The 12,191-nt window shown below is 35.7% G+C and overlaps 1 protein-coding gene across 3 annotated transcripts in view; it reads right to left on the reverse strand.

Annotated features, from left to right (window-relative positions):
- Window positions 1-12,191, reverse strand: part of TDRD3 (tudor domain containing 3) — a 90,503-nt gene that overhangs the window by 18,903 nt on the left and 59,409 nt on the right. For all 3 annotated transcript variants that reach the window (XM_053969982.1, XM_053969983.1, XM_053969981.1), the window contains 2 exons: window positions 5,011-5,849; window positions 3,008-3,133 (listed from right to left, as the gene is read on the reverse strand). In XM_053969982.1, the coding sequence (XP_053825957.1) occupies window positions 3,008-3,133; window positions 5,011-5,849 (965 nt within the window). The remainder of the gene's footprint in view (window positions 1-3,007; window positions 3,134-5,010; window positions 5,850-12,191) is intronic.

Here is a 12,191-nt window from a genome sequence, read left to right on the forward strand (position 1 = left end):
TGTAAAATCTTTTCCTGATATCCTCCCCTGAATCATGCCATTTCATGCCGCTTCCTTGGGTTCTGTCACTGGTCACAAGAGTGAAGAGATAGGTACCTTCCCCTCATAAAGATGTTGAAGACCTCAATGAGGTCTGCCCTCAGTCTCCTCCAGGCTGAACAAACCAAAGTACCTCAGCTGTTCCCCACATGGCTTCCCCTCAGTGCCTTTCATCACGCTTGCTGCTCTCCTCCGGATGCTCTTGAATAGATTAATGTCTTTCCTATATTGTGGTGTCCAAAAGTGCACACAGGACTTGAGGTGAGGCCACACCATTGCAGAGTAGATTGGGACAATCCCCTCCTTTGAGTGGTTGATGATGCTGTATCTGACACCCCCCAGGACACCGTTGGCCCTCCTGGCTGTCAGGGCACAGTGATGACTCAACTTGCCACTGACAGGGCCCCCAGGTTCCTTTCTGCAGCACTGCTTCCACCCTCTCATTACCTATTGTATACACACGATCAGGGTTGCCCCATCCTATGTGGAAAATCCAGCACTTGTCCAACCTCATACATTTGGTGAGTGCCTCTGATTTCTCTTGGCCTCTCTGAAGAGCATCTCTGCCCTCAAGGGAGTCAACAGCTCCTTCCAATTTGGCGTTATTGGCAAACTTACTCCTTTGAGACCTATGTCTAAGTCGTTAATGAAGATGTTGAAGAGCACAGGGCTGAGTATGAAGCCTGCAGAACCACACTAGTGACCGGTCACCAAAACTCTGATGTCACCCTGTTCACTATAACCCTTTGCACCTGACCTGAATTGCGTGCTCTGGTGCCCTTAAGAGGTGATGTTTAAAAAGTGACCAGCACTGATGGACCCAAGCACCTGCAAAAGGGACTTTACTTAGCTTTCTGGAAATTATCTGGAACAACTGAAATAAAAATCAGCATAATATTTCCAGTAACACATGCTCCTTGGGGCCAATAGCATTGATCAGTAAAAGAAAAGTAATTATTGAAGTCAGTTTAAGATCTGTTTTGTTCTCCTGTAAAGAGGAAATACACCCTAGTTACTTGAATCTTAAGTCAAAGAACTAAGCAGCATTATAACTTTATTTTGCATTCATGCATGCTAACTAGACATATATAATAAGAACACTGAGACAAAGAAAAATGGTCAACAGTGTTCAGCTTAAAAGACAAACCTGAGTATCAATGGGTGATTAAGAACTGCAAATGCATAATGAGGATTATGCTCAGCACCCAAAAACAAAGAAGTGAAGAGGTGGGTCCTAATCAAGTTTTTCTGCAAATATCCTATAGCTGCAAGGACCTTCTAGCAGCAAAATTTGTCAGAAAACAACTAATTAAAATGATGTTTACTCTGAAGATGTTGATTGTCATTTATCTTGTGTAACTGTCATAATCAGAAATTTCATTGTTTGAATTTATGTAATTCAACTAGGCTACCTTGAAAGAAAAAAGAACCTTGAGAAAGGTATTTTTCACTTTTGAATGGACTGAAAGTCCTTGGAAATTCCTCCTTTGTCTCCAGTAATAACAGAGGAAGCCTCAATGACTCAATTAGGATGCAGCATGATGTCAGGACTATGGTACTTACTGTCAGAATCGCCTCTCCATACATTGTCCCACCCTTGTGTCAGCTTTAACAAGCTAATGCTGAAATAAAATAAGACAACCTGGGGGAACAAAAATGTGGTCCATTTCATTCAACTCATCCTGTGGCTACACGACTGACAATCCAACATGAGAGGAGAGGGATGAGGAAGAACTCATGATCAGACATAGGCAGAAGAGGCAGGGAAAATGACCACCTCATTACCAGGATCAAGTAGGAAATGGCACCTCACTACCAAGATCAACTTTGTCTTAATACTAGGCCAAGTTCTTAGACTATGAGAGCTAACATTCAGTGGCTTAAAGTAAAATAAAAGCCACTCCTCAAAACTGTAATCAAATGAAGAAAAGTCTAATTATTAACCCAGAAAAGGGTTAAAATAATACAATCATACAGTAAGTAACTAGCACCTTACAGGTCAGCTAGTAGGACAAAAAGAAGGCAGGAGAAAAGGGTAAATTTTCATACAAACAGCAATGCATCAGCTGGAAAGAGTTTCAGGTATTTTTTTTAAGTACAAAAAGGCCATCTCAGAGGCATCTGAGATCTAGAAGCAACAATACATGTTAAAAGACCACTGGGAAGAAACAGGAGTTGACTGTTCAGCCTCTGCAGCAGTAGTAACATGGTTCTATGACCCAAAATAACTTAACATAAGCACAGTCAACTTATCATTAAGGAATCAATATACAGATGTATATTTTTTGCGCAGCCTTTTATAGCAAGAGTAAACAGCAAAGAATTGTGCATTCCTGATATTTTTTTAATGAAAATGTATCTCTGCTTCCATGATATTCACTAGTAAAGCCTTTTGAAATTTCCAACTTCCGTAAGGCTAATACATTCTAAACTTCATAAAACAGATTTTGATGCATACGTGACCACTACAATATTTGGCAAAGAAGAAATCATTGAAACAAGAATAAAATCATGATACAAAATAAAGGGATACAGATGTGTATTTTTAGTCATACATACACGTGTAGTGAAAAGCTTCAGAACATATGTTTTAAATGACTGTTTCCTAACCCTTACAGAACAACATACAATGTACATGAAATAAAACAAAAAATTGGGTTGAATAGAGTAAGTAACAACTTTTAAGAGAGAAAACATGCATAAAACTGTTTGGCTGACAGATCAATTATTCATTTTCAAAAAATACAATTGAAATTTATTTTACAGGAAGAATATCACATCATAATACACATCTATCAGGTTTCATATAGACAACTAAAATCTGAGATTTTGTGCGTGTACTTCGCAACTATTTTTCTACACATGTAGGTAGCGTTCTTTGCATGAGTAGGCATTAATTAGTTAAGAGTTACATATTTTGTACAGACTATGTAGTTTATATTTTTTAATACAATTTGTTATCACATACCCATGTGTCTGCATGAACAGGCCTGATGTTGCTGAGAAGCACTTCTTCATAATTTCCATAATCACTGAATTTAACAACAGCAGTTGTCCCAGAGGAATGGAGAGCTTCGATTTCTGCTCGGTAGAACTTAAAAGAGAAATTTTCAAAGGTCACAAAATACAACCAGAAAGACCACAAATACTTAACAACTTCCTTTTCATATATGTCTGCGTGTGTGTGTATATATACTTAGTCTTAGTCAGTATTTTATTTTGTTTCAAATTTGTACCAGTTATGAAACCAAATATCTTAAAATTCCACATGACAGACTCCAAGGACATGGCAGAATGTATTTAGAATACTCATTGAGAAGATACGCAGCTTATTTAAGTAGACTGAACATTTAAAAGACCTGCTTTCATCTCTCTGAAAGCAGAACAAGTTCATCACTAACACAAATGCTGCTGTATACAGAGAAATGCTATTTTAAGATGTTTACTTAAAATATACATCTGTAAGTGCTTATTAGCTGCATACTGATATGGCTTGCATGTATGTACTTGTATACCTATCTTATCACAAAATAAAACATGATAAAAATATGATGAAAATATTATAAAGCTGCCTCTTCATAAAGTCCGTTTTCTAAACACAAACCAAAAATCACTGCCTCCTAACATGGTTAAGCTCAGTACTGTATTTTATCATCACATTGCAGAATTGTCTTAGAAGTGAGTAGCAGCATTTACTTAAACTACCAAGAAACCAATTACTGCCCAAAACACACCTTCTAATCTGCTGAATACGTTACAGTCTGGGATTATGTAATATGTATTTATCTTGCAAGGTTTGTACTTTCCAAAATGTCAAGATCTCATTTCAGAATAATGCAAGTATGCTTCTCAAAATGGGAAACAACTCAGTAATATGCCATTATACTTCACACTAATCCATCCACTGAAGCTACATATTCCTATTTAAGAGCGTCAACTGACTGTATGTTGCCACTACCAAAAATCCTGCATGGTTTAACATTGGTTTTAGTCATACCAACAAAAAAGAGAAAAATAAAGTTATGCTGCTGAGCTAATGCAGACCAAAAAAAAAAAAAAAAAAAAAAAAAGGAAAACACTTAGACACTTATAATAAATATAATAAAGTAAACTTAACAAAAAATTCTTAAAAAGCAGAAAAGGGTGTGAATAAAATGTACTTAAAGAACAACCATATTTAAGGTAGTTCTCAGATTATCAGAAAGGGGCAAAACCCAAAGCATGGCAGACAACTCTTGTACAAGTGATGACAAATCAAAGAAAACAGCCTAAAACTTTCTTAGCAAAGGAGAAGAAAGCAAAACGTCCTGCGGCAAGAGAAATCTTATTAATGGAGAAAAGAGCTAAAAATAAAGTATTTAAACTTTTAAAAATCAGTAATGCAGATCTATCATGCAGCATAATTAATTTGTCCATAAATTCTTTTGCTGATAGCATACAAATGCTAATCAAAATCAAAATTAAGCCTTTTGCTGTTTCTGTTCTGTAGTGATTGAAAGAAAACTAGCAGGTTTTTTACAGCCCTATTCCTACAGACTTTGTTCTTTCTTTTTGCTACTAAAGGCTGCCTACTGACTTCTTTCTCAGAAAGGTATTACACACCTACCATTATAAATATTCTAGATAGCACAGCATCCTGGTTTTGTTCCTCAGCAAAGAATATGGGCACCTATATTCATCCCTTCAAATTTTTGGCACTTAAGTCAAATGCTTCAGTGAGGAGCTTAAGACATCCTAAACTCCACCTACATGGCAGAAACATGTATTGATTTAGGGACTTAGAAAGTTTTGTGCAGTGAACGTAAGTGACATACATCATAAATATAAAAAACAGAGCACAGAGCTAGACAACAAGCACACTACACATCTATGAACAAAGGCCATGTCTCTGTGGTAGAGTGCTAAATATCTCCCACATGTGTGGAGATACATTAGAGGTACAATTAGAGGTACAATTTGGCAAAGGCATACCTTGTTGTCTTCCCAATAAAGAGCAAAACATTCATCCCCTGGTCTCCAACTTTTTCCATACTCCAGGTGACTCAATGGTTCCAGTATTTTCTCTGGTTTGATGGGCCCAGTTCTCCTTTTGGGACCGGTGTTGTAATACAACATTTTATCATCAAAAGATGGGATTGGAGTCGGTCCTGACGATTTGATAGGTCCTACTCGTCTTCCTTTCTGATGATGCTCAGTATCTCCATTTGGTACAGCACTAAAATTATCAGTCCTACTGGGATTTTGGTAATCATTATTAACACCAAAATGTTGCTCACGTTTTACCATAAAGGCTTCGCTACTTATTGTTCGTGCCTTCCTATCACAAAAATTTTCAGAATTGTGTGTTTGGTTTTCCCTTTTCCCACGTTTCTGGTTATTGTTGTCTGTCACATCTTGAGCAGCAGAATTTTCCTTGAATTCTGAGAAAGACACTCCTTTTCCTACTCTGTTTTGCATGTTGTTATCCCTTTTTTTGAAAGTAATATCACTCTGGTGAGTGGATATGGAATAACCCAAATCCTTTGACCTATCATTTCTAGGATAATGTCTGTCACTTTTATTTTTTTCATCTGTCCAGTGTTCTAAAGAGCTGTGCCTTTCAGGACCTCTGTTTCTTGGGAACCCACCACTTTCCAAAGCCTGCCTTGAATTCTGAAAATCCTTTTGAAAACGAGGGGGTTTCTCATTCCTTGGTTGTCTCATGTCATTGCGAGAAACGTGTCTTGAATGATTCTCTTTGATGCCATTCTGTTCTGTATTCACAACTTTGTGCTGTATTTGATGTGTTGGCTGAAATTGCAATTTTGGTTCTACAAAGAAAAAAATTATCTCAATTAACATATTTCACACAAATACATTTTAGAAATACTGTTTCAGACTCTGATAAAACAACAGTATTCTTCAGAAATGTATGCATCTTTGTGACATGGAAATGGAATGGTACACACAGAGAATTTACCAGACACATTTGAAGTGCAATTCCTAGTTATTGGAAAATTTACACTGACTGGGCTGTACTTAGAACCAAACCACCTATGAGCAAGAGAAAAGCCAGGCACAGATTTCCAGGATATTACTCATTCCTCCCTATGGACATCAACAACCCACTTGACTAAGACCCATTTAAGACAGAAAAATAGAATTCCAAGACGAATAAAGGAGGAGGGAGGAAAATGAGGAGGAAAACGGAATACTTCTAATCTGAATTGAAACTTTCTGTAAAAATACCTTGTTAACACTTACTCAGGAGAAAAAAGAAAAGGCAAGAAACAGAATTGATAAAATGAACACAGCTGGCAAAATGTAGATAACAAGAAATGTAGCAAAGCCCAGGCCTCTGGAGATTCTGATCAGTGAGCCATAACAGGACCTGCTCAAGCGTCACCTTTAAGAGCTTCAACCAAAACTCTTAACTGATGAGAATAAAGACAAGATTATAATGAATATCACTAAAAAGAGGAAACATGCTATGGCCTGCTGGAGAGGAAGGAAGCTTTGGGTATCTATGAAACTTTTTATGGAATTATGAGCTTTTTAGGCAAACATAGAATTTTTAATGGGTTGTTTAGGTGAAGAGCAAAAGGAGAGGAGAAATGAAGATGAACCCGGGGAAAATAAAGAAATGAGATTAGGAGAGCTGCAAGTAAGTAGGTTCCTGGTCAATACAATCCTGCATGTGATCACTGTAACCTGTCTCATCTCCTTATTAACTTCTCTCTCTAAATTCTCTGTTGTATATGTGAGGGGACACGTTTTTAAACTGGCAAATTTGAGGTAGGACAAGCTGGTAACTGGGACAAGGAAGACCTGGCAGCTGAACACCAGAGAGAATGGGTCTTGAAGGCCATCTGCCAGGGAGACCCCAGGTCTGGGCTCACACAGTGGCCAGATTTATATAAAGTACATTTATGTAACCCTCCTACCAGCTCCAGGCTGTATCAGCCAAAAAACTGGACCAGAAGTGTCTGAGGTAGGTACCACAGGGGTCAGGGGTCTCCTGGCCAGGACAGACTCACATGGGTGTGTGCGTGTTGGTGACTGGATATGAGATCTGCTAGCAGACTTTAAACCTGATGGAAAAGGAAAACATAAACCCATTAAAGGGATTCATGTTTACATGAGCAATTTTGTGCCATGTGGGTAGCTGCAAAGGTGTCATTCTCTTGCTTGTGTCCACGAGCCTAGTGTGTGCATGGGCCTGGTGGGACTGTGAACTCAAGCTCTCACACATTCCCATGGAACGGAATGTTACCACTAGAAATAATGAATGCTGATACCTGACAGCAAATGTATCAACTTTCATAATAATACACAAGATGGCAAGTTAAAATTAAAATGTCAATTTTGCCTGGTTTATTTTTTTATAAAAACCCTTTCCAGCATCACATTATTAGTAGTAGGTCACAGAATTTTTATCAATTTAATTTACAAAATTGCCCAATAAGAATCTAGCTCAATTTTTACATATATTTGACATAGCATAACTTATAGAAGTCACATTTGCTTTATTAATATGACCTAGTGTTCTTGTTTTTTAGCATGGCACAAGCATGGCTTAGCTTGAATATGATCTTGGTAAAAGTACATCTTACTCTATAATATATTACTTTGAAACCTGTTACATTTTTACTGCATTAATATGTAAATATATACTACTCAGAAAGACACAAGAGTTTCATAAATATGCATTTTCTTTTTAAAAATGCAAAGATGACTTTAAATCTTGGATAATTAATTTTGTTTTGTTAGAATAACACCTTTAAAGTTAGAAGTACCTCTTTATTTCTTCTTTACACATGAGACATGAAAATACTGTTTTTCTTTACATCTGTAACTTTTCACTAAATAGTTTCATTACACTTTTCCACTTCTGTATAATATCAACTTTACAGACTTCCTATCATCTAGAAAGATTTAACTTCCAAATTAATTAATTAATTGTCTTTGTTCACAACATACTTAATTTCCCTCTTCTCTTCTGGTAGTAAAATGCTCAGGCTTCCACTCTTCATATGCCCAACCTAAGCTCTTAGGTCTCTTCCTAATGTTAATTAGACACAAAATGACTGAACAGTTTGATGACCACTGAATGTTTACTCCCTTGTACACACCATTACAGAAAAATGAACATAAAACTCTAACCTAATTCACTATAAATCACCTTATTTAATATTCTGTAACATTATATTAATTAAATTAAAGTAACTGTTCCAGCAGAAAAAAAAAACAAAAAAACAGGAATGGCTTCATGACTAGATTGGGCATGGTAATACTTTCCTAGGTGGCAGAATATTAGGTTTGACTTAGACTCAAAACATTTCCTCCTAAGGGCTGTCCTTTGCCCCTTTTCTAAATGAATAAACATTTCCTGAGCTGAGATAGGTAGTGACAGTACTTAGTACATACAAGGTAGAAGGACTCTATACAACAAAAATGCATGTAAAGTAGTTACAATTTAGTTAAAGCCTCAAGGAAAAACCAAAACATAGACATATTCTTCTATAATTCAAAATGGTTTACTGAAATTTCTATTCAATTTCATAGTATGTAATGAGTAATTTTAAATATTGTCTACACAATATAATGTGACCATAACATAAAAGCAACAAGCTGATTTGAAAGTGTGTTGTATCCTTTTATTACAGATTTTTTTTTAAATAGTAGTGGAAAGTTAAAATAATACTACATGTTAAACAGTGGGTAAAGTGACTAGAGAATTTCAAAACAGTGAGCATGGAGGTTATTTTATATGTCCCTTACTGTGACATACAAAGGCTGACATGAAACACCTGAGTTTTTTAGTCTAAGCTTAAGGTATGCAAAATCCAATAAACTTGTGTTTTCTACAGAGGTGCAGTTCTTGTACTAAAAGCTTCCCTGGGGACTGCATCATACACAGCAGCCTTAAATGAGCAGGACACATTAACTGATTGATTGACATTCAAGCACAGGTCACTTGCAAATGAAAACTGCCAAGTAACAGTAAATGTTACTTAGTCAACAGTAGTCAACAAAAAAAGCCAGGAGAACAGTACTGGTTCTTCAGGTATTTGTGCTGTCTGGCCTGATCACCAAAAAAATGAAGGGATTCTAAAGTTTCTTTATGAGAAATAGGGATCAAAAAAAAAAAATAGCATCAAGGGATCCCATTCACATTCCCACAACTGCTTACACTTCCTGCCCCAACTCCAACAAACCATTAGCAACCGTTCCCAGAAAAGTAATGCCTCCTACAGGGCCATAACAAATATTAATTTGGCATTTAACAAGAAGATGTAGTAAGCTACTCTCAAACAGTGATGAAAGTCGTCATCATTGTAACCAGTTTGGGAACATTGTCTGGAAAAAAACATTCAAAAATTAATTATAAGGTTCTTGGCATCTACTCTGAAGTTTTGAGATGGCAAGTAGCATTTGTCACTCACTCACGTTACTCATTTTGGCTTTTGTATGTGATGACGCAAGAGGACCATACAGGACCAATCACATTCCCATGATCACAAGAAACCAGCAGGACCTGCTGCACTTGGAAATGCCAGCCAACACAATTTATAAAGCACTGCTCAATGCACAATGGAATTTAAAGACTACAGTTTCCCATGGTCCTCTCCTGTGGATTTTATCTTGTTTAATAATGTGGCTAAATTCAACGACCACAGCCCTCCCACACTGGTGGCAATGTTTTGGGTTTCTCCTCTCAAACTGAATAATACTTTTATGTAACTGTATGGAATTACATCTTTGAGACAGCTACCTCCAGGGTATGTTCTATCTTGTACTGGCCAAAAGATTAAAAAATTAGAAGATAATTAGTGATACATTTGCACACACTTCCTGTCATGAAATAAAATTCCCATAACCCAATAGCTTTGTCAAGTTAAATAAATATCAATATAATTCTTTCTAAAATGTAGCAACATTGAGGAACGGGGACCTGAGTACATGTTTCTATTGAAACAAATCAAATACAAGCTGAGAAGAGTAATAAAGAAGTGAACAAAAAAATCCAAAACATTCTGTATTCACTACAAACTTTAACTAATTGGATTACAGGACTCAAACAAAAACTGTTAATTTTTTATTATTCTTTAAAATGTATGAAATTTACTATATTTGTCCCTTTTATATTTAAAAACTTTTATTTGTCCCTTTTAAAGATTTTAAAATAAAAGTACAAGCCTTGTAACATATATCATCAATGTTAACATACCAATACAACAAATAGAACTGATTTTCTTGATAGTCACAATTAGCTCTGACTACAGGTCAATTTTTAGAAGAAAGGCTGAATGAGAAATATGACAATTATTCAATTTGGATCTCTTGTCAATAGCATCCCATGCTTGTTGAAAACATGGCAGATTTCAAATGTTACAAATTTCTTTTAACTTCAAAAAGTGAGACTCTTTTTTCCCTCCAAGCATCCTCGCTCCCAGATATTCAAATAAATTGTGCGACCACAAAATGAAACAAATATTTTTAATTACAGTGTATTGCATTACCAATTTACTTCAAACCTTCAATCTATTTGTGACTAGATAAAAGAATAATGTTCATTATTCCTTAATACTATAGCCAGAGCTCTTGGTATCATCTTATTCTGTCTGATAATCCTTGTGTTTACTTATTTAAGCTAGCAAAGATAGATAAGTTGTTCCTTATAACAAAAGAAAACAATAAGGAGATTAATGGAAAAAATCTTTTGTGTTCAGTAGCAGAAATTAACCGAGTGCAAGCATAGGCTTGCAATTGAAAGTAGTTTTGTCTGCTATTTGTGTTCTCTCTTGCAGTCAGCAGGTTTCTCTTGCCAAAATTAAGACTACTTAATTTCAACACAGAAATGCTTTTGTAGGTACCACTAACGATTCACAGTAATAAATAAATAAATAAATAAATAAACAAACATGCAATTTAAAGCTAAGGATATGTTTGTTTTAATTCTTTGTATTTCATTTAAATAAAGTATGTTAAAATATGCTGTGTTTTACAATTAAAGAGCTAGCAGATCATGGAGTCATATATTTAATATTTTGATAGCTGTAAAACAATATTTCCTTAATGGAAAAGAGGAGATAAAACATAAAAACATCACAAGATATCCCTTATGGGGCAAAACACTAACACGTTTTCTTGTAACTAATAAGTACTTCTTTAAAAAAGCAAACAGCAGACAACAAGAAAATTAATGTGCTGTCTTAACTTTTAAAAGGAATATAAGTACCTCCTAAAAAATACAAAGGTATTTCAACTCATAAATGTTTTTCTACTTGGTCTAAATGCAAGTACGAAAACGTACCAAATCAAAGAAAAAAATTCAACAACAGTTCTGCAATAGAACCACCCAGGCAGAAGTGAATTTAGAAATTCTCCACACTACTAGGGTCTCAGGTGTAATTAGAAACAGTAGATAAGAAAAACAAGGAGGGATGCACAAAGCATATCAATCCTCTGTACTTAAAAAGAGAAACAATTCTTTTTTTCAGACACTTTCTCTCCCCAGATCACATAACATTTTGAAGAAAATTTGGTGTAGTACAAGATTAAAAATATTTGGCTCAGTTCAGCAAAACCACCTTTTGTTTTTTACAAACTCCCAGTCATTTAGAAGGAATTACATTCTGTCTGAAGAATGGTAAATATGGCCATTCCAGGTAATTATCTGCTTCTGGTCATACACAAACATGTAACAGTAGGGGTGTGCTCATTTATTCAAAACCATTGTCCCTATACAAACCCCTTTCTTTCTGAATACCTAAAAAACAATACAAGATTTTAGAGACCATACAGGACAGCAAGATGCCAAAAATACTGCAAAACAATCTATCTTCTTTATATGTAGTATACCACAGTGTTTGGTGAATATAAATGGAGAAAAAACTGCCATCCTGGGCACTCCTTAGTGTATTACTGTGCAGGAAAATCAATGAAGAGACATTCTTGGCTTTGTAATATTACATATTTGAGTTGTTTTGCTCAGTGTGTCCAACGTGCCTTTCAATTCTGACCAATCCTTTTCTAACTCGAAGTGAAACTATGTTTCTCTACTGCTCACAGATGACAGGATCAAATTAAATTTAGGAGGTACTAGTTATATATATATATATCCTGTTTTCTGCAGACATTTGGATGCAGACTTCGTGACTGAAGAGTTC

This window comes from Vidua macroura, chromosome 2 (genome assembly GCF_024509145.1).
Source record: "Vidua macroura isolate BioBank_ID:100142 chromosome 2, ASM2450914v1, whole genome shotgun sequence".
Lineage (NCBI taxonomy): Eukaryota > Metazoa > Chordata > Aves > Passeriformes > Viduidae > Vidua > Vidua macroura.